The sequence below is a fragment of the Rattus norvegicus genome, chromosome 9, assembly GCF_021556685.1.
Source record: "Rattus norvegicus strain SHRSP/BbbUtx chromosome 9, alternate assembly SHRSP_T2T, whole genome shotgun sequence".
NCBI classification, from domain to species: Eukaryota; Metazoa; Chordata; class Mammalia; order Rodentia; family Muridae; genus Rattus; species Rattus norvegicus.
In genome coordinates, this window is record NC_141542.1 from 63,231,525 (window position 1) to 63,254,862 (window position 23,338).

Consider the following 23,338-nt stretch of genomic DNA (forward strand, 5'->3'; position numbering starts at 1 on the left):
CTATTAAAAACCATGACTACATGAAATTCATAGGAAAATGGATGGAACTAAAAATATCATCCTGAGTGAAATAACCCAGTCACAAAAGAACACCATGGTATGCACTCACTGATAAGTGAATATTTGCCCAGAAGATTGTAATACTTAGGAAAAAATTCACAGATCATATAAAGCTCAAGAAGAAAGACAAAATGTGGGTGCTTATTTCTCCTTAGAAGGGAGAATATATACTCATGGAAGGAAATACAGGGACAAAGAATGGAGCATGGACTGAAGAAAAGGTTATTCAGACTCCCCCACCTGAGGATCCATCCCTTATGTAGCCCCAAACCCAGTCACTATTGCTAATGCCAAGAAGTGCTTGCTGACAGGAGCCAAATATGAGTGTCCCCTGAGAGGCTCTGCCAGTCTTAATGGTACAGATGAGGGTACTTGCAACTGACCATTGGACTAAACAAGGGGACCCCAAGGGAGAAGTTAGAGAAAAGACTGAAGGAGCTGAAGGGGTTTGCAACCCCACAGGAAGAAAAACAATATCAACCAACCAGATCCCCCCAGAGCTCCAGGGACTAAACCACCAAGCAATGAGTACACATAGAGGCACCCATGACTCCAGTCACATATGTAGTTGAGGATGTCATTGTTCAGCATCAATAGGAAGAGAAGCCCTTGGTCCTGTGAAGGCTCGTTTCCCCAGTGCAGGGCACAGACGTGGGAGTGTGTGGGTGGCATGGGAGCATGCACATAAAAGCAGGGGGAGGGAGGAGGGGTATGGAAGTGGGGAAAAGGGGATAACATTTGAAATGTAAATACATAAAATATCCAAGAAAAATAAAGCTTAAAAAAATGAAAGAACTTTGATAGCATATGCCAGCAAGGATCTGGGAAAAAGGGACCACTGGTAGGATTGAAACCGTGTATAGCCATTATATAAAATCATTATGGAGAGTTTGTAAAAATTACAAACAGAAGTGCCGTAAGTCAACTATACCACTCCAGGGCATATGATCAAGGATTCTATATCCTACCACAGAGATACCTGTGCATCCACATTATCACTGCTCTCTTATCAACAGCAAGGAAGTGGAAATAGCCTATGTGTCCAGGAAGATATGAAATAATGAAGATGTGTCATATATGCACAACAGACTCTTTTTCCACTTATGAGGACAAGTGAAAATTCGAAAATTTCAGGGAAACGGATGGATCTGGAAAATATAATTTTAAGTGATGTGATCCAAACTTAGAAAGACAATGAGTTTCATATGCCCATTCTCACCTTCAGTGTGTGCATGGATACAGATATGAGTCCAGATGTGAGTAAGCTTCCAACCAAAAGGACAAGGTATGGCTAGGCGACAAGGAAGGACAGGAGGTGGTCAGAAGGACATAGGGGAGAAGTTACTGGGATGCAGCAAGGAGGAAGGTGGGATAGGAAGGGACATGTGAGAGGAGAAATTGACTACGGCGCACTTTGTTCAAAAGGCCAGAATGACATATACTTTTTATATGCTAATATTGAAACATGTAACAATAATTGGAGAACACAACCCAGCAAAGGAAAATGAAGATTTTACAAACATTTTATATAGAAATATTTTATGAAGATTTTATAACATAGTCAATCATTATGTCATACTGCAGAAGGGTGAAGAAAAATATTAAATGGAAAGAAAGTGCTCCTAGCAACGCATGGCGGTCTCCATGAAAGTGCATCAAAAGTTAAAGCAATGTCCCATGTTGGTACTGCATATTACAAAAAGACTTGTAGAACAGTTTAAAAAATATTTACAAACAGTTTTTTCTTTATTCTTTTCAGAGATATTGAAAGGGGAACCTTTGTGACTATTCTTGCTCTAGAAAAAGACAGAGATAATAAACACGTCGGCCCAAGTCAGTGAAGGTAAAATGCTCTGTACAAGCTCATCATTGATGTGCAGTCCTTTCCAAGCGTGGGCTGCTTTTCTGCCGGTCAGGTGCCAGGCCTAGGGCCAGCTCTTTCATATACCAGGATAGTTAGTGATCACTGACGACAGTGACTCTGGTTACGTGAGGTCCTCCCCATTAGCTTCTAGTTTCTACAACCACACCAATAACATGCTTTAAGTCCTTCTGTACTGCACTAGAAATCTACAGCTTTTCTTCTCTCTGCAGTCATTTTAGGAAGAGCCACATACACACATTACTGTAATATTTTGCCCTAGCTGATAGTCAAAATGCAAAGGTTATACCATGAGCCTTTTGAAGAAGTTTAGTTATGTATTTCATCCTTCACATATAATAAATTCCCTAAGTTCAATGGGATTAATAAGAATAATGCTCATTATCAGACTATAATCTTCCTACAAGGAGAAAAACTTGTTTCTGTAACGTAACTGAGAAAAATACTACTCATCTTTAAAAAAAAAAAGGGAAGTGAGCCAGACTTTTACAAGAGTGAGTTTTGGGGTGAATTGATTTATCTGCATTCTAGTGGACAATATCTACTATGGAGTAATTTAACTCACCTGACAGCCACTCTTTAAAATTTAATATACTCATAAGAGTATGGGAAACTCATTTTACCATTAAACCCATCCTACCCACATGCTGACTTTTCCTCTCCCTCTTATTTCCCCATGTTTACATGTAAGGAGAAATAACCATCTTCGCTGGTGAAGGTTCGTTAGTGCCCCTAACCCTTAAGGCACAGCTGTAGTAAAAACAGAGAAAAGTGCAGGCATTTATTGGAATTCTGTAGTACAAAATAAGCACACATGCTCTCCACAAATCTAGTAACAGGGGCCACAGCTAAACTATTTTACACAACAGATGTATTAGGCTGACTTTCATCTGTAACTTCCTTTTCATCAGGAGCACAAACAAAAATCTGGTTGCCCAGAGTCTTCTGGGCAAAACGGAAATACATAAGATGTCCCATTGCCACAAAGGAGACTGAAATCAATACTAGCAAGCCAAAAGCTTCAGGATTTGGGGCCAAGATGACCATGATGAAATGCAGAAGGTCGAGAAGGTAGTTCATGGAGTTCTGCACACCATTGATAATGCCTCTTTCTGATTCAATTACATTTTCTTGCAGCAACTGTGTCACAGTCAAATCAAAGGACCAAAGACCTGTATGGCAATGAATATTTTAGAATGTTAAATTTTAGTGCATAACTTAATGTATAGTTATATAGCTCACAGTCTCTAAGTGTATTAATATATGCAAAACACACTGAAGCTCTACAACCTTTGAATTACCTATATAAAGTATTAATTACATTTTTGCCTTATATAATTTATTAGCATATAGTATATTATATAGCTTATTGGTATATACTAATGCCTTCAAGAAATGATTTTCCCAGCTACAAGATACAATAAAGCTGAGTCACAGCTTCTCAGTCTTGTTTTTTCTATGATTACGCAGACTACAAAAGCGTCAAGGACACAAAGCCTATAAATTCTAGCACTTCTAAAGTTTAAAGTGACCTAATGTGCTGCTACAGCCAAGGAGCACAGAAACTTTAAACCATTGTTATATCGCTGCTTGAGTAGCATAGGGCTCCCAATAAAGCTGTCTTGACTGAGTATTAATACCTCTGATAAATTAATAAATTGTTCTGTATCACAAGATAAATAAGGTCTCATTTCAAGAATGAATGGATTTAGAAGGCTATTCACCAGGGTTCCATTAATGATTACTTAAATTCTGCTCTGTAAGACACCTTTACATAACGCTTCCTGACAGAAGTTTAAAACTCATACGTGACGAAGAGTATATAGTAAATACACACAGCTAGAGAAGGCTTTTGAAGGACGGTTTTTTACAACCACTCTATCTTTAGACGAGTGACAATTTAAGCCACTTCCCTAGCAAGCAGGAGGTCCTGGGTTTGATCCCCAGTACGAGACACACAGATACGCAAGGAAAGGGGGAAACACTTAAAAATATTCATTTAAGGATGTACCTCAGAATTAGAGTACTGGCTTAACAGGCATAAGATCCTGGGTTCTCTCTCACCACACCACACACACACACACACACACACACACACACACACACACACACACACACACACACACAAAATTTAGAAAAAAACTAAACACTTACATACACACACATATACATGCAAACATAGTTTAAACTATTACATGAAATTTTATGTTTAGAGAGTAAATTCTATACATAAACTGTGGGTTTTGCCTAAATAAATATCTGTAAAGTATTTCAGATAATGTATTGTTGAATTGTCTACATTAGGTTTTAAAATGATGTTTGTAATTTTTTAGTATGCAGAAAGAGAGTTCTTACCGATTCTAGCAGCAATGACTCCTGCAAACAGCAGGCTGACGGAGATTATGGGGACGGATTTAGTACTCATCTCATGGACGGTATTGACAACATTAGACACATTAGACATAAGCATTTCTGTTTCAGGTATTTTGGTAGTTGAGGACACTGCCTCCTCATGTATAAACCTAGAACGGATATCTTCAAATGGAGAAACAGACAGGTCCAAGGGGCTTCCAGGCATGAACACGGAGATCACACACAAGATCAAACAAGAAAGCTGAGCCAGTCCTGAGAACAGACCAGTCCGAACAAGGCCACATTTTCGACGTAGCCAAGTGAAGGCCACAGTTCCCATTATTCCAGTTATTGCTGATGCTCCCATCAAAACACTGAGGATGGAACCACTCAGTCCCTGAGTGTAAGCATATCCTGTGGTGATACAGTCGAAGCCCAGGACTGTCATATAGAGGAAAGCCAGGCCCATGCCAGCCAAAAATACGGGCTGGTTATAGTAGGAGACCCATCCATCTCGAAAAGTGCGGAAGGGTTCTGCGATCTGGGAGGCACAGGTGGGTTCTTGTTCACATTCAAGTTCACGGATGTTAGAGTCTTTCTCACCCATTAGGTGAGTTCCCTCCAAAGGTTTTGGCTCAGTATCTGTTAATAAAACACACCATTATTTTAGAGGAAGAACATGAGGAGTAAAACCCAATTATTTTTATTTTACTTTTCTCCTCCTATATAGATCTCCTTGACTACTACATTATAATGTGATTTTCTTTTACTGGTAAGTTATGAATTACAGCTGTCAAATAACTCCCAAGTACCAGTTTTGCTTTAAAAATACTGTTGGTCTCTTTTTAAACCTCTATTTCTTTTAGGTATTATACTCACACTTAAGTAAATTGCAGCAAGATTCATCAAATAAAACATAAAAATTATGCGGGGAAATAAAAGTATCTTTTTTTTCTGGAACCTCACTAAGATTTCATTTGCTGGGCTGGGGAGATGGCTCAGTGGTTAAGAGCATTTACTGCTTTTCCAGAGGTCCTGAGTTCAATACCCAGCAACCACATGGTGGCTCACAACCATTTGTAATGGGATCTGAAGCCCTCTTCTGGTGTGTCTGAACACAATGATAGTGTACAGTGTACTTCCATAAAACAAATAAATTAATCTTAAAAAAATTCCATTCACCAGAAAACCATCCTCCCCTTCTCCTGGAAAAGTCCTGCCTCTCTTTCTGCTTCCCACCGTTTCCAAATGGCGATTTTATTCCCCTCAGAAAATATTAAGAAAATTTTCATGTTCTTGTCCTCCCAGTTCTAGAATCATTTCCCAGGCATCCTCAATCAGCTGTTTCTCTGTTCCTATTGCTGACATGAAGAAAACGGGCCAGGGATCTAATCCCAAGCCCTTTTAGATCCAACCCACAGTTCTTCCCAGAATCTCAAAAGATGATATTACAACCCATCTAGGCTTTCCCTGGAAACACAGCCTGGACTATAGAACCTGATCTTCACCGAAAAGTTCAAGGTCTGAGCGTGAACTTAGAGCACAAAGCTGGTGGTTGTGCACCGTTACCTTTAGGTGAGGTCAGCTGCTTCAGTTCTGACTCCTCTACCTTGAGAGCAGCTTTTACAGCCAGAGCAGGGGTCTTCTGGTAAACCTTCCAGAGCAAGAAGTACTCCACACACATGGACACCAAATTCCAACCAGAAATGAAACCACAGCCAATGACTGGGGAACCGAATGTCATAATCTGGCCAACAGCCATGGGGGCCAGGATGTTGGTTAGCTGGTCAATCCTTCTAATGGTAGCATTCATGTCTAGAAGTAGGTGAAAGAGGAGAGTGAGCGTTCCAAAATGTGAAAGAAAGCCTGAACATTTACGTGCTATAAGTCTAAACCAACAGTGCAGACCCCTGAGAGGCTTGCTCCTGATGGCACTCTCTGGCCAATCCATCTGTTGTGAAGAAAACAATCAGTCCTCCCCTGTTTTCCTCAAGTTAACATTTCTCTAGGAAAAGTCAATATATTACATATATGTATAGAAACAAGTTCATAAACAGGCATACAAATACATCTAACATGTAAAATGTTGCAAGATAAGTATAATGCTCCTTTAAAGCAGTGGCTCTTGACCTGCCTAATGTTACGACCCTTTAATACAGTTCTTCATGTTGTATTGACCCCCAACCAAAAAATTATTTTATCACTACTTCGTAATTGCAAGTTTGCTACTCTTATGAATCATAATGTACATTATTCAGGGTATCTGATATGTGACCCCTGTGAAAGGGTCACTTGACAACATCCACAAAGGGATTAAGACCTACAGGTTGAGAACCACTGCTTCAAAGGAAGAGCTGGGGTTGACTCGGTTATGGATTATGGTGAAGAGAGAATAAGAGGAGTCACAGATGGTTCTACAAAATGTTGTTTCTTTTTATTTTTCTTGAATAACTATTTACTGAGAAACAGGTGACTTCAGAATACTCAAATTTAGTATAAGAGAACTCGAATTTGATTTTGCAAATGTTGATTTTGACAGACCCGCTGACATTCAAGAGGCTCTGTTGTGACCAATGGTTAAATAAATAAATAAGGCTGAAGATTTGGAAAGAGATAAGACCCAATTTTGGACATTTGCCAATTTTTAAGACAATGACATTACATGGAATATCAATAGAGCATGTGTAGAGACCACACAGGGGCTAACATGTTGTGAATGCCAATGTTCAGCTGTCAGAAAAGTCAGTAGAAAGCAAGATGATTAAAAACAAGAGTACGGTGTCCTGGAAACCAAATGGGGACAGTGCTTCAAAGAGCAACAAAATCACTGGTGAAATCAAGAAAGATGAGCATTTAGAAGGATCCTCAATGGTCCAGTGAAAACTACTGCAAACCTCAAAGACAGTGGAGCAGGCAGGGCAAATGCTTGAAGAAAGTTGGTTTTGGAGCTTGGTGCCAACTCCAGGAAACACTAATTTCTTATCTTTCAGCAGGTTTCTCTCCAAGGTATTTTGCTGCCTCCTAGCAAAGTGCCCGGAGTAAAAAGTAAAATACAACAAAAGTCAGCAGAATGTGAGGAGGGTGGAAGAGTTCCTGCAGGATATAGGTGAAAATGCAACGCAATTCCTCAGGAAGGAGGGAAAGAGAAGACAGCAGAGAAAGGATTGATCACTAAATGAAGGAAAGAATCAACTCTATGCTCAAGGGAACACTGGGTTCATTCACTTGTTTTTCTCCCATGTTGCTCTACTGTGAAGAGTTGAATTTAAATGGGGTTACTAAGTTAGCCTAACAAAAGGAGAGGGAACCAAGTGAGCTAAGGAGGTCAGCATGCCATCATGATGGACCTTGGGATTTAAACTGGGTAAAAGAAAGAGAATGTGAAAGTCATAGACTGTCGTGCAGGGCTGTTGGGCTGGGAGCTGAAGGAGAGGGATGGGAGGGTGCAAGAGTGGTAGGCTAAGACACAGAAGCCAAAGACTGAGACGATGAGGTGGGAAGATTTCATGGCAGTAAGGAGACTTTCTAAAGTTTGACCCTGGGACTGTGCAACCGTGTCAAAGACGAAGGAAGGGCAACTAAGGAAATTATCTCCTTTGTCATGCTCTATAGCACAAAGCGGGGTGAGATTAACTAGGTAGGTCCTTAACAATCATCTGGGTTGGCAAGGAAAAATCAATGACTAATGAGCACATTCATGGAAAATTGCCTTTCTTCCTCCCTTCATTCATTCTAGTCTTCAAGTGCTTCCTCATTAGTCCTATGAGTGTACGATGTGTATGATAATGCGAGAACTTTGATATTCTTCACCTTTCACTTGAAAGGCAAAGGCAGCCTCCATCAGTTTCATCCAAACTATCCTTGCCAAGGCTCCCCTAATGTCTGTCTGCCCACAAACAGGTGTTCAGTGCATATGCCAACGGTGACGCAAGGAGCTGATCCAAGTAACTTACTGATCCAAATCCAAAAAGCAAATAACTGATGTAATAACAGCTGGATTTTAAAAATATAACAAGAAGAAATGTTTTAATTAAATGTTTATCCTTCCCTAGATGATCACAGAGCTTCCAAGACCCCAGTTTTATCTTTTATGTGATACTTAGGAAGGTAATGATGCTTTGTGTCAAGAAAACAGGTTTTATATCTTTGGAGAAGAATAAATTAAGCAGTAGTTTTGAAGACCTGTTCATTTTATTGGTAACAGCCTAGAATAGAATCTGTCTTCTGAATATTCAAACATAAGCTATTCGTGAGCTTATATTTATTCTCATGTGAACCCTCAAATGAATGTTGTCCTGGCTCTGAGTTGGCTGTTTTGGCAATAGCTATGATACAGAACAGTCATGAAATAAGTTCTTTCACTGTAATAAGTACATAATACCACAGAGGAGAATATGTCTTTTCAAAAGGGCTTTGCTGAGTTGAGTAAATCGGAGCCCACAGGCTCTCCTCCCTAAAATATGAAACTAGCTTTTAACCAGTAGAGTTCAGACAGGAAATTTATGTGCCATGCTGGATCAAAGCAAACCATTGGATTTTTCTTCAGAATAATTAAAAAGACACTGTTACTAGATTGTTCCAGAAAGAAAAGAAGCAATAGATGGGCTGGAATGCCTGGAGAAAGGAGGTTACACAGCCTGTGTGTAAAAGAGACTATCTTAATAAAATAATATTTTATTTAATAACTGAAAAATATTTTAGTTTATAAAGAAGTTAAAAAAGAGTACATTTGTGAAAAAAACTATGCCTTTTCTGAAGCTCTCTACCTGACTGTTTTCTCTTGTTCTATGCCTCAATGACACAGCTTCAAATTTTAAAGCTCTCCAGAATCAATGAATACTGGGATAAAGAGGTGCATCCAACAGCCAACTCATAACCTTACTCTTTAAAATCAGTCACCCACCCACACACACAGACACAGACACACACACACACACACAGACAGACACAGACACACACAGACACACACACAGACACACACACACAGACACACACACACATACAGACACACACACACATACAGACACAGACACACACACATACACACACATACATACACACACACACACACACACACACACACACACACACACACACACACACACACAGCCTTACAGCCCAGTCTCCTACCTGGTTTTCTAACATCCTCACCAGAAGCCAAGGCAACCCACAGACTACTTTTCTTCTTCTCTCTTCTATTTTTCTTTAGCCATGGCCTTTTTTCCTGACTTTTAAAATTCTGCTTAGAGCAGAAATGACACCCAAAATCCATGGTTAGACATCTGCTGACCCTCTGAACTAAAGAAGTCTCTGTATATTGCTTTGAAGCATGGTTTTTAGTTAACAACCGCTGCCGTTAAATATCAGGAAAGAAAGCTTGTAGGTTTCCTTCACTGTTCCAGGAACTACACTTCAGCCCTTAAGACTTGGCGAACAAAAGAGGAAAGCACACATTCCATTTCTCTTCTTAAAGTGGAGGAAGCCCGCAGGGAAGGAAACAGGCTTCCTGTTCTGGATTTGTCTACCATATCTACCATTCACAGTAAAGAGAGGTTTAGCTGAGAATTGGCCAGTCATATTTTCAGTTGGTCTAAAACATCTTTTTATAAACTCACAGAGTAATGTTGTTGGTGTGATTGTACTAGGACCACATAAAGAGTATTTCCCTTTAACAAGGCTATTGGAAGGAGAAAAACAACATTTTAAAAACATTTCTTTTAATTACTTTTTAATTATGTGTATTGTGCAGGTATGTGCACATAAAGGCATGTGCCTACAGAACCTAGGCTGTCAGATCCTCTGCAGCTGGAGTTTGGCAACTGTCTGATGCTTCCCTGAGAACAGAACTCCTGTCCTCCTGAAGAGGAGTATGTAAATGCTCTCAAGCACCAAGCCATCTCTCTAGCTCCCTAAATCAACCCTTTTAATTTAATGGACTTTACAGGATCAAAATGAGTACAGTTAAGGAATTCAGGTAAGTGAAAGAAAGACAATCTAGATGCCATTTTTTTTCTTCAAACATGTCAGAAAAGTATATTGGTGACCTATTTTCAAAATAAACTCTTTGATATCCCTAGCTTTTAAAACATTAGCTCAGTGGTAGAGCGCTTACCTAGGAAGCGCAAGGCACTGGTTTCGGTCCCCAGCTCCGGAAAAAAAAAAGAACCAAAAAAAAAAAAAAAAAAACCCATACATGTTATGTGCTTAAAATATTGTTAAAAAGAGAAACATAACAACAACAAAAATGATGAAGACATCTTCTCCTTTAACATGACAAAAAGAGATGTGGAATTATTATTATTTTTTTGTAAATGAACAATGAGAGGAGTCAGGAGAATTCCCCGCAGGGCACATCCACTCCGCTGCTCTCACCTTATACACAAACCCCAAGGCCCAGGAGAATTTCTCCAGGTTGTAATCAGCCACCAGGAAGTGATGATGACTCAGGCAAATTCCTTTTGTTCTAGATCAGGGGTAAGCGTGACATTGTCAGTCACCTACAAATATACGAGGCCACATTCCTAGCTATCTGAGGACGTATGCAGGCAGGTTGGACAAGCCTGTTCCAGGCCTCCCATAGACTTTGTTCCCTTTCAATCACTCTTTTCTTCCTATCTTCTTTTAAGTCTAGTCAAACAGCCGCTTGCTAAGCCCAGCACATAATCTTTCCTTATGCATCCTGGAGTAAGCCACTTTAGTCATCAAGAATGGTTTTCTTGTTGGCCTGGGTTGTTGGGTAATGTGTTTGTGATACTCATTATCTTAATGACCAGCAGAGTCAGTTCAGCTGATCTCTTCAGCCCTCCTCCTTCACCTTGTGTAATGATCAATCCAGCTCAAGCCTATGTGCTCTGTGGAGAAGGAAAATGGAGACGGAGATGGAGAATACTGAGAAAGTGAGGGCATTTGGAGCCTTAGAAGTACTGAGGCATGCTGTCTTATAAGCAATCTTTGCTCTCTCTTGAGCCACTCATCTGTGTTTCCAATAAACTGAAACTGTTTAAAAACACATTCTGTCTTCCATTTGAAAAGATATTTCAAAAGCCTTACATTGTGTAGGATGTGAGATAACTGCTATTCGAACATTTTTTGAAGCAGAAAACAACTTCTAGGAACTTTGCTGCAATTGTGTTGTCCATGGGTATTAAAAAAATGCCAACGGTATGATCCTTAAAATCCATATAATAATGTCCACAGTTACGAGGGTCAAATACCACGTCAGACTGTCACCATCACAACGGAAACTCAGAAACAGCAAACTATTTTTTAAAAAGAGGAAAAGTTCAAATGCGATCTATTTGTTAGCTTTGCAGAGCATGATAGAACAGTAGGTACACTAACATTAACTCGGTAACAATTAGATAAATCACTGCGCCGTTTGACACCTAGAGCAGAACAATACAAAACTCTGCACTTTTCACAGATTATTCTTAAAACCTTCCCATATGATCAAGAGTAAAAAGCCCCCTACTCCTACTTAGCACCACAGATGCATTTAGTTGCACAGGGAATCCAGGTTACCTGCTAATCTGCTCCTGTTTTCTCCTGCTACGACAACAATCCAGTCCCTTTGGATTGTAATTGCAGTGGCAGTACTGGCCAAATTCGCAATGTTTGCAATGGTGATGATCAGGATGTAGCAGACAGTCTAAGGAATGAAAGCAATAAAAAAAAAAAAAATAAATAAAATAAAACCTTGAGTTAATATGTCAGTTCACATCTTTTAATTTTAATCTCATTCATGAGAAGTCACTTTACTTTCTACACATGGAACAGGTGCGTCAGATACTACAGCAGAGCATGACACTGTTCATATTTGCATCATCTGTAGTTAATGCAAAAACAAAAAACAAAAAACACGCCCCCCCCCCGCAAAAACCAGTAGTCACTTATGTGACAGTTCATATAAAGTAGTGACACAATGGTGGTTTTTAGTGTTTATCCCACAAATACTTGTTAAAATTACATCAGAGAATCAAAGCAACCTGTGGACATAGAAAGCGACACTGAACGGTTACAGTAGAAAACCCAAAAGGTGTACTCCTAAACCATAAAAACTTTACATTTTCATTGCTGTTACATATTCATTTTCTGTCACCCAGTGTCCTGGAGGAGTTGAGCCACAGCTCTGTGGTAGAGTGTGTGTCTAGCACTTAGTAGGTCCTGAGTTTCATTCTCAGGATCCCGAAAGCACACAAACAAACAGCAGGAAGAACTTACAAGGACCCATCCATGATACATGTTCAGAAGCTCATTCTTGTGTAAGAAAACCATCATCAGGATGATCCCGCAGAGAATGACTGATACATTCTGAACCACCAGGGACGTCTGGGCCACTGTACAGAACAAAAGCACAATGTTCACTGCACCAGCATGTCTTGGGCAGGCTGCTTTTATCCACACAGTTGTTGGCCTACATTGATGTACATGCATGATTACCAGACAGAGAAAACCTTCTAACAGTAAATTCTGCCTCAGTTATTTTCTGTACACAGACCTATGAAACCTGCAAACGTTATAATATTCTCAGGACTTTCTTCTACTAGCTGAAGTCTTTCATGATAACTGCATTTTCATCTGACAAATTTACTAGAAAGTTTGCTGCCCTAAATAGAACTATTCTACAGAGAAGATCCGCCTTTCGATTCTTTGCTGTTTAAGCTTAAATAAAGACACAGAGGAGGTTACAAAGGAGGTGAAGGGGGAAGTTATGGAATTGTAACCTCTCACTTACATGGCAGGCTTAATCTAATAAAATGGTCTTGACAAACAAAAAATACACAGACATTTGCCAAAAATCCCTAAGTAGCAAGTTTCTTCAGATAGGTATTTTATTCATCATTGCTATAAATTCTAAGATACACCTTCTATCAAAGAAATTGCAAGTCCTGTTAGAGACAGAAACTCCTTCATGCAGAACAAGTGTTAGAGTAAAGCCAGATAGAAAACCCAGTAGTTGTTTACCATTCACTCGGTAGATGATCTAGGACAGGATACTTAATGCTTATGCCTACGCCTAACAAGTGTGAATGATAACATCCGCCTTCCTTCCTTCCTTTATGGAATCCTAATGATAACTCAAATAAAATATTCATGAAAGCATTCTGAAATGCATAAGCTATAATTACAGATCTTGTCATCCAGGACAGTAACGCTTATCCCGGCTTGGAAGATCATATCAAAGGCTTAAGACAACAAGCTGCTCTCAGAAGACAGTCTGAAATAAAAGCCAACATAGAACTCACTTATTCACACATCTGGGCATGCATTCCTTCACCAAAGGATTAGATACCAACTGCCAACACACCAGAAGGAGGGATATGTGGGCAGATGACTATACCCATATCAGTATAATAACCAAGGTCCTGAAGTCTCAAAGAGCACGGAGGAAGAAATGCTCACTTTATTCCATAAGCATCAGGGATTTTGCATGAAGGGTGACTTGTGCAACAGACATAGGAGACTCCTATCTTACCATATTCGTCTTCTTCATCCAGCTTAGCACTTCTCTAACATACAGTTACAATGTTCAACAAATTTATGGTTAATAAATCCTAAGGATAATATCCCTGTGTATAATATAAAGAATTCGGTTTCCTCCAACATAAAGAAAATTTTTTCTCTATGTGTTCTGATCTGCTCATTCTCAAAACAGGAAAATCCTCAGATGAATCTTTGTACTAATAACACCAAATCCTAGAATTTGATAGTCCTATTGACTATTTAGAAGCAGTTATATTGAACTGAACACAACTAGTTATAACAATGTCTGTCTTCAGAGAGGCCTAGCCAGTTCTTTGCATTAGCAAAGCTCCAAAAACTTATCCACATTTCTCTTATATTCTAGATAACTAAATTGCTTACTTATTTTAGTCTCTTGTAAATAAAACAGATGTCTTGATATCCTAGAATAAATGTTAATTCATCATACATGTACAACACATGCATAGTACATGTGCATATAATTTCTTTTTAACCTAAAAATTATAATTCAGCTGTCTGCAGTATAGACATAGTTATTCTCCCTTGTACCAGTATTTAGTTATTTAGTTTTCAGTCCCATTACACATCCCTTTATATGTAGCACAGTAATCCAGAGGAGAGACTTTCAAACTGTTCCCAGGAACATCAGACAGGAGAGCCTCTAGTGTAATTCATAGTTACAGGGGAGCCAGCACGAAGCACGCTTTTAATATTTAACGTGATTCCCAGAAAAATTGATTACAGGGTTAATTGTTAACATTTGACACTGACAAACTGCCAAAAGAAAGAAAATCTATTAGGTCAGTGTCCTAACACTCCTGCTAGTGCAGGAGCCTGGGGACCTGGAATCCAGGTGTCACCACCAACCCCCTGCCTTTCAATTGTGTTGTGTGAATGATTTCTCTGAGTCAGTTAATCACATCGATTCTCTCTTAGTCTGATATTCCCTCCATTCCAGGGGAAGCACAGTCTAGTCTAGAGAGTACAGGCTTAGTTATGTAACAGCACTCACCTTTAAGTCTGGCATTCTTATCCACCCAGTCACCAATGATGGCTCCCAGGACCAGAACAGAGCCTGCCACCACCAACCCGTAGACAGCTGTCAAGAGGAGGCTGTTTCCGTAGAGTTCCACCAGAAACACAGACACTGCAAAGTGCCACATCCGATCCCCCTTAAACAAGAGAAAGAAGTTTGGCTGAAATGTTTTTAGTTTGTAGCATATTGTTCTCAAGAAGTTGTTCCTTATCAAATGGGTGCTTTCTGGCTATATCAGATGACGTTTCATGTTAGTAGTTATGGATTGAATACTTGCCTAATGCTAAAACTTCATTCCAGCGCAATGGAAAACATTCAAGCTTCATTAGTTTATAGGCATTAGTTTGCCTTACATGCGAACGGATTGAACAGACCCTGTGGCCTCTGATGGATTTGCATGTCTCTCATTTTTTAAAAAAAACAATTTGCTGTTTCACAAGTAAATTTCAAAGTCCTCAAGAGCAGAACAATCAGAAGGAGGAAGTCTGATCCCATAAGACCAAAGGTGTTGAAATAAATAAGTAGTCATTTTAATGTTTTAACACAGGTCAATTTTGAAAAAGAAAAAAGGCTATATTTCCACATAGTTTCAGAACATATAATGAATTTTACAATTAGTTAGTATAAAGTGTGGTATAAATTTAACACCAACTTTTAAATAAGTCAAGTCGGTTAATGTCTAAGACGTCTAAAATAGACATTTTAAAACACTGTAAGCTCCATCCTTAATGTCATGGGTTAACATGAAGGCAGACGATGTCTTGTCAACATCATCACTAAATTCACAGAGCAAGTTCCTTACATATTTGACCCTGTGTGAAAGCACATCAACTCTGAGCTCTTCCCAAAGTCTCACAAAATCCTCACGATAAATTTCCTATGCTGGAAGAAAATTATTATATTGAGAAGCCAACTGCTATTAAATTTTAATAAGACTAAGGTAACAATCTGAAATATTCAAAACTTAAATTGATTTGTGCTAATATGAAAAGCATGCCATTCACAACTATGAATGATTCTATTCTTCAGGGATCATTTGCTAATAATGTCTGTAGATGCTTTGAGTTATCACATCCTCCAGGCCTGAAGGAAGCTTGAAAGAGGTAAATACTCTTGGCATCTATCAGTCCATAAAAGAATTTCTAGACCCCAAATATTAATAGTGAAGAGGTAGAGAAGTCTTGGGTTAAAGAATAATACACTTCCCAAATATAATTCAAGCTGATTACAAGATTGAGATCTTGGTAAAAAAGTTGAAATTTCTCTGGCTATCCTAATTTAAGAAGTGACAAATTACGTCCTTAGAAAAATGTCAAGACCCGACTAACATCTAAGTTGATGTTGACTGAGTCAGCGGTTCTCAACCTTCCTAATGCTGTGGCCCTTGAATAGTTTCTCATGTTGTGGTGACCCCAACATAAGATTTTCATTGCTACTTCATAACTGTAATATTGCTACTGTCATAAAGTATAAGGTAAATATCTGTGTTTTCTGATGGTCTTAGGTGACCCCTCTGAAAGGGTGATTCAACCCTCTAAGGACGTGTGACACATAGGATGAGAACCACTGGACTAAGAGCTCACCCATCCCTTCCATGCCTCCATTTCCTGCCCTCCCCACCAAACAAAAGCACCTCTCACTATACTTTGGTATTTGTTTACATGCCTATCTCCCCACGCTGGATCTGAGAATAAGTAAGCTCAGTAATTAATCTGCTTAATAAGTGGCCACAGGATGGTTTTCCAATGCATGCCCAATGCTACTGTGGGCATCAAAACTTCAGCAGTAGACAAAACACACAGGCTGTTTTTCATGCTGCTGGTGTTCCAATGTACAGGGACGGAAGCAAAGCTAGCACAGGGCAGGTGGTGGCAAAGGCTATGAAGAGAAGGAACACAGGGAAGGGCTGGCAGGTGGCATTCTACATGACAGAGGCCTTTATGACTAGAGAAGTAAACCCTTGAAAATACAGAGCACTTGGGCTTAAATGACAACAGTCTGACGGACATGGTGTAAACAGAGGAACTTGCTTTTCTTCGCCGTACATTTGCTTTACGTTGCTGTTTTTGTTGTCGCTTTTTAAAGTCCACACTAAATTAAATTAGTAACGCCTTAACCAAAGCATCTAGTTCTTGCTTATTTTGTACTCCAATAGTAGCGTAAAAATGCATTGACCCATTAGTAGAAAGGAAGTTGGGAATTCAAAACCATACAAATCAACAGAAGCCTGACTTGAGAGGATCTTCTGCCCAACTGCTCCTATATCTGTTATCTAAGGACTCATGAGCTAACAGCGCTGGAAAATGTATATATAATATTTTATTTATAAATTATAATTAACTAGAAATATAATTAAATAATATAAGTTTACATGTGTAAGACACACACTCATACACATACACACCAGAGTGACCTACACGAGACAAAGGACATAGAACAAAATTGCCTCCTCTCTTGTATTCCTTTGGAGTGAGGAGTAAAATCCCACTAACCCTTATAAGGCTTCTGGTACTATGGTTACTTTCCCTCCCTCTCTCTCCCAAGGACCTGTCCATTTACTCAATTTATTATATAAGGTTGCAACAAGCATCTTCCATTTTTCTTTTGGTACTTGCTTTAAATTTTCTTGACAAAAATCTTCTTCAAATTGCCCTGGAACACACATAGCTCCTCTCTTGTTTCTGGACAGACTGAAGCCCAGTCTGTCACCCAAAGGTCACATGAACCTTGAAGTTAATCAGTGTTTAGAATCGAGGCACCTGGTTTTCTAGGAGGACTTCAGAAACTCTTCTATTACAGGTCTTTTTAATGCTTATTATAAAATTAAATTGGAAGAACAAACTATTGGTTCAGATGTAGAAAGGGTTCTTCACTATTTTGCTTTGCTTTTTCACCTTTTCTCCAGCTGCTAAAGTAAACTCCACCTAACTCCATTTTGTTTATACCTTTATTTTTATTCAGAAAGATGGCAGCTCACTTCTCTAAAAAGCAATTCCTTAGAGAGCCAACTTAATAATTTTCCAAGGGCATAGGGAATACGTTTCCTCATGTGATGGTTTCCACTCACATCTTATAGGTAAATCAATAGGGGATCCCATTAAAAGGAAATTAGTACTTCAAAATATACTTTTGAAATTCTTTTTTTCTTATTTGTAATACACAGAATATGTTTAGAATTGTAGCTTTTAAGCAGCAAGAATGATTGTTTAACCTGACAGTTTCTAATAATTATCCACTGAACACAGCCAGCATGCTAATATCTCGAAGAACTGATGAGGAACAGAAAGACTAACATTTTCCAAAAGCCACATAGGAAGCCAAAGGGAAAACTGGAAATCCATAGCTAATTTCCATTGGGTGGTGGCTTTTAACACAGCTCACACTACCCACAAATTAAGTTGCCACAGATAACAGCTTTGAAGATCAGAATTGTTATCATTTCGATGTTTGATCTTCGGTTAGGTATACTTAAACTCATCTTATAGTAATAATGTAATCCTAATATGCCAGTGTTCAACTGTCTACCCTTCTACTGTTTCCAGAATGCTGCATGCCAGTACCAGTTGTTAACCCAAGAGGGCCCATGAAATGCCTTTCCAAGGAGGCCCAATTAGAATTTACCAACACTAGTAACTATTCAAGTTTCCTGTCCTTGTGGATCTTGTTTCAAACAATTGTCAGTCCACGTAAAGCTTTAGAATTTCACTGTTAAGTAAAATTTACTAACACTCGTGGGAAACATCTTTGAAGAAAACAATGTTTTTGTTGAAACATGTGTTTTAGGAAGATTTATTTACTTAACTGAATGACAAAACTGCAAGTTCTCTAATACAACTGTCTCTGAGGAAAGTAAACAACAGCTTGTGCAACAATGAGTGCCTCAAGAACTGTGTGCATTCTCACTTACCCAAGTGGAGAGAGAGTGGCCAAGGTAGAGGAGGAATTTTGCTGAGGTCAGGTAGTTTGCTAAAGATCCTATAAAGGCACAGAGAACAAGTTAAAAACATGTTTAAGCACTTCAATGGGCTCAGATTAGAATTTGCTTTTGGTCTTAATTATGTGTGACTTTTATCAGGTCACTTACAGACTGATGCATTCAGTTTACCTAATACCATCCACACAGATTCTGCGTTGCCTCTTGGTCAATAACCGCCCCAACTTCAGGCAGTGAAGAAACTCTTGTTTCGACATTCCTTAACTTCAGTGGGGTTTGTTTTTAATGCAAGGAATTTCACCCTGCCCGGGTTGCTCTATGCTTACCCTTGCCTTACTCTTTTATTCGGACTTTGAGTTTACATTCTTCTTGAACCTCCATCAAAACCTAAGCCAACCCTCATGGAACTGTATCTCCCTATCCCCACCTGCATTCCCCCACTTGAAGCATTCGATTTCTCAACTCACCACAGCATCCTTCCTGATGGGTCTGATCTCTTGACTTGGTCATGGCACCAGACGCTCTCCCCTTGTTTGTTCGGATGCTAGTAGCTTTAGCTGCTCTTGCCCAGGGGCTTCTTCACAGGAGTGTGAGGAACCGGAGATAGCACGGCTATAAGCACAGCAGCCTTGTGCCGAAAGACCCCAAAGGACAACTAAGGCAAAGAACAGCAAAGCTGCCACCGGGGTCTTCTTTATGTCTTCTTTCCAAACTTAGCTAACACTGTAGCTGAAGTTGGAAAGCTAAAGCCTTATGGAAGCGGGTTGGAGGGTCCACCGGCCGCAGTAGACCCTAAGCCTGCTCTCGCCGCCGCCGCCGCCGCCGCCGCCGCCGAGGGAAGGGCAGCGGCTTATAGGGAGCCGTGGGCGGAGCTCGCGAGCGCCGGGACCGCCCCTCCCGGCTGGACGTCCAGGTCCCCGCCAGCTGTGCTCCCGCCGCCCTCCCAGGAGGCGCGAACAACCAGCGATCCGGCTGAGCTACCGCAGGAGAAACCCGAGAAGTGGCCCGCACAGTAGGAAGGGGATTGTGTGCGGACCCCGAGGGGACACCGCAGAGACATTTTGCACAAAGCCGATTGGCAGGTGCTAGAGGGAAGAAGCTCTTCTCTCAGGCCACTAGATTGACCCACAGTCCCTAGGCAAAGCTCAGCGGGAGCTGGCGCGGAAAAAAGGAGCCTCCCACCCACAGCTACACTTCGGAATGCAGGTAGCTAAGTAAATACAAGCCGTGTCCGGTCTGCCTGCGGCGCAGAATGTTTTCCTTCTCCGGGCTGTGGAGAGGGCCTTCTCTCAAAGCTGCCGAATCAAAGCTCAGGAAAGGGGCTCAAAGATCACAGTGCAGCCCTGCGCACCCCAGTGATCGAACGCGAGCCGCCTTCTGTTCTACAAGCACTGCAAGGAGGCAGCACCCTTCACTGTCCTTTCCCTCTGGGTTCTAACCCCAGACGCTCCTGCCTCTTTGGCTACTCCACAGGCCCCAGGTGCTGACAGGCAGTTACCAGGAATACCGGTTGTCCCAGTTGGGACCCTGGGTCTGGCCCGGTACAGATAAAGCCCTTTTGGTAGCCTCCTGGAGGGACAGGTAAAAATAACTAAAGGAAAAAGCGCCAGGTGTGAGCCTCTAATGACCCCAGGGCGTACCTGTTTCTAGGGTCCAGTGGACCCTTAGCTTACCTTTGTCAGTTCTGTCAACACCTCAAGAGTGATCCTCAACATTGAAACTCCAACCAACTTGCACGCTTGAAGCACTGCCAGAATGACACCTGGTAATGAACAGAGCCACTCATGAGCACAGGTCTTGTATCTGGACTCTCTATCAGAAGCCCCAAAGGTCTTTGCGGGCGGGGTGCAACTGGATTCGTTGGGATGAGGTCTGCAGAACAGAGATAGGGGTTTACTGCTGTAACCGCTTTTTGTCCTTTGCAAACCCTTCTCTCTCTTTTCCCACAAAACTTTTAAGTCCTTTCTTCTCTATCACAGGTTCAGTTATGTCTGCTGAAGTGACAAAATGGAGTAGTATATCCAAATGCCTTTGAAGGAAATCTAAAGAGTGCTTCCACGAGGTACTTAGGAATGGATCATCTAGCAAATTGTGACAATTCTTTCTTTCTTTCTTTCTTTCTTTCTTTCTTTCTTTCTTCCTTCCTTCCTTCCTTCCTTCCTTCCTTCCTTCCTTCCTTTCTTTCTTTCTTTCTAAAGTGTGTTAATCTTCAAAACACAAACCTTCCTGATTCCCTGCACATATATCACTGTGTGCCAAAAACAGGACCTCCATGTCCTTTGCATTAAGTACTGTGAGCTTTAAGAGCTATCCCCAACCTCTAATCAGAAGACTCAGAAACAGGAGCTCAGTTGATGTGTGCTTCAAAGTGTGATGTGGAGCTTCTGTTCCCCATTGTCACCAAGGAGTCCTCAGAAGCCAAAACTCCTGAGGGGTAAGAACAGGTGGGAGCTACAGTGAAGCAAACCTCAAGTAAGCAAGATTCACAGACAGCAAACGTGTGCAGCGTTTGAGCCTTGGCCAGGGCTCCTATCCTAGTCATTGGGAATGAGTGTACTGTTGAAGCTCATGACACAGAAGAAATTAAAATAGAAAATGGAATAAAAATTCTCAAAACACTTGGAGTACACAAGTGACAGTTTCCTGGCCTTGACGTTCCAGATTAGAAAGCAGAGCTGAGTCACAAGACATCGGTGGCTCTTCCTCCCTCCAAAGAAACATCTGACTGACTGAGAAGTAAAATTTCATCCAAAAGCAATGTTGTTCCTCAGGACAGAAAATATATAACTTTCTTGTCAACTTAGTCATAACTAAACAAGTCATGCATGTTTTAAGCCAGTTTTCAAAAACAAAAATTAAGTGCCCAAAAAAACTATTTCTCAGTTCTTTTCAACATAGTATTTATGAGACAGACAGAATCTAAGTTACGCATACTGGCTTTGGAATCACCATCCTCCTACCTCAGCTTCCCCAGTATTGGAATGACAGGCACACGTCACTATTGAGCTGTTTAAAACTCTGTTAGTTTTTAAAGAACCTTTTAAATCTTTCAGCCAGAATAAAATGTACTCTGATTGAAAGCTGTTAATACACATTTATGGTTGGGAAATAAAGGGGGCTTATTCTTTTCAAGTTGTGTTTTTACTTACCTCCAGGGCCCTCAGTTGCCCCTTCTGCCTCTGAGCAGCTCTCCAGAACAAAAACCACACAGGGAATGGTCACTGCTCCACAGCCCTGAAGACAAATGAAAAGGAAACAACACAGTGGGGTTATCACCAGCTATTACAGGAAGCCTTAGATCTGAGGACAGAGCTCCAATCGGATCCAAAGCCACGATTCTGTTCAAGGGCCTGTCAAGACTATCTGACGTTTCTGTAAGCTTCCAACTGAGTGGACTCTTAAGAAATTCAAGTTCAGGTTCTTACTTCAAGTCATAGACAATGGACAGAAAGATGAGCATCCTCATAACTCTTCAGTGTGGTTGAGTATCCCAAGAGATTCGACCTTGACAAACTTTTTATAAATACATGACCTCTCCTCCATTCTCCTCATACATCTCAAGCTTTAAAAAAGGAATGCATAATATTCCAAAATTATATATTTAATATGTAATATGCATTATCTATATTATATTATATATACTATACTACACTATATATTATATTATCCATATATTTTATATATAAATATATTACATAAAAATGTATGCTATATAACATTTACCTAATATATAATATAAAACATATATGTATGTGTGTTATCTAATAAATATATAGTATTCATAGCTCATAGTTGTCTTCAGGGTCTGGGAAGAATAGGTAATTATAAGGCACCTGGCATTTTTTGAAATAATGGACATCTTGCCAATGGTGATGGTGCAACGTTGTGAATTTATCTAAAGTGTCAAAACTATATTAAAATGACATAAACAATGAATTTCATTTTACATGATTTTTTTAACCTCAATTAAAAAAAATAAGACAGTGCTCTTAAAAGGAAAGTTTGCTATTTTCCCAAATCAGTGTGAACTGGGATTGATGTAGAACAGATATGTAGAAAGAAGAAAACAGAAATCAAGTCTTACACATCATATTGGAAACTAAAACAGAGAGCTGTGTTCATTGTTTAATTTTCTCAATATATAGCCAGAAAATACATGTGATTTTCACTTAGTAAATAGTTTGGTCTCTTAACTTTTGGCATAGGTCCTTTCTATCTAACCTACCTCTCTGTTATGATATAGAGTCTATTCCTTTGTTGTTTGTTTCCACCTAAACATCAAAGCTGGATGCTTACTGACCACAACCCTAAAGACCTCACTCAGCCTTGCCTTCCTAGGGCTTATGCAGACAGACAGGCCTCAGCTACGAGGTCCTGTTCATTTGGTTTTTCTGTTGCTTGCAGCCCTCACAGAGAAGAGTGTATACATCTCAGATGTGTGAAGAGTTCTCAGTGCACACACCCACTCAAGTCATCTGCCTCAGACATACCTGACGGCATACCTGTTTCTAAGAAACCCCTTGAAGCTAATTCCTACTAAGATGGCCAGAAATTTCTAGCCACAAAGTTTGCATTCTAGGCAAAAGGTAAA

The 23,338-nt window shown here is 40.1% G+C and overlaps 1 protein-coding gene and 1 long non-coding RNA gene across 11 annotated transcripts in view; one reads left to right on the plus strand and one right to left on the minus strand.

The window, feature by feature from the left end:
- Positions 1 to 1,567: 1,567 nt before the first annotated feature.
- Positions 1,568 to 23,338, minus strand: part of Slc40a1 (solute carrier family 40 member 1) — a 108,104-nt gene continuing 86,333 nt past the window's right edge. The window contains exons 2-11 of one of the 10 annotated variants that reach the window (XM_087564638.1): positions 21,897 to 21,981; positions 20,421 to 20,509; positions 19,215 to 19,402; positions 18,721 to 18,788; positions 14,790 to 14,949; positions 12,515 to 12,630; positions 11,816 to 11,942; positions 5,864 to 6,109; positions 4,298 to 4,936; positions 1,583 to 3,114 (exon numbers count right to left, since the gene is read on the minus strand). In XM_087564638.1, the coding sequence (XP_087420764.1) occupies positions 2,801 to 3,114; positions 4,298 to 4,936; positions 5,864 to 6,109; positions 11,816 to 11,942; positions 12,515 to 12,630; positions 14,790 to 14,949; positions 18,721 to 18,788; positions 19,215 to 19,257 (1,713 nt within the window). In that variant the 5' untranslated portion in view covers positions 19,258 to 19,402; positions 20,421 to 20,509; positions 21,897 to 21,981 and the 3' untranslated portion in view covers positions 1,583 to 2,800. 10 annotated transcript variants of the gene reach the window in all.
- Positions 19,679 to 21,879, plus strand: LOC148003715 (uncharacterized). The gene is made up of 2 exons (XR_015629499.1): positions 19,679 to 19,953; positions 20,727 to 21,879. It is a non-coding gene; the product is annotated as an uncharacterized LOC148003715 (long non-coding RNA).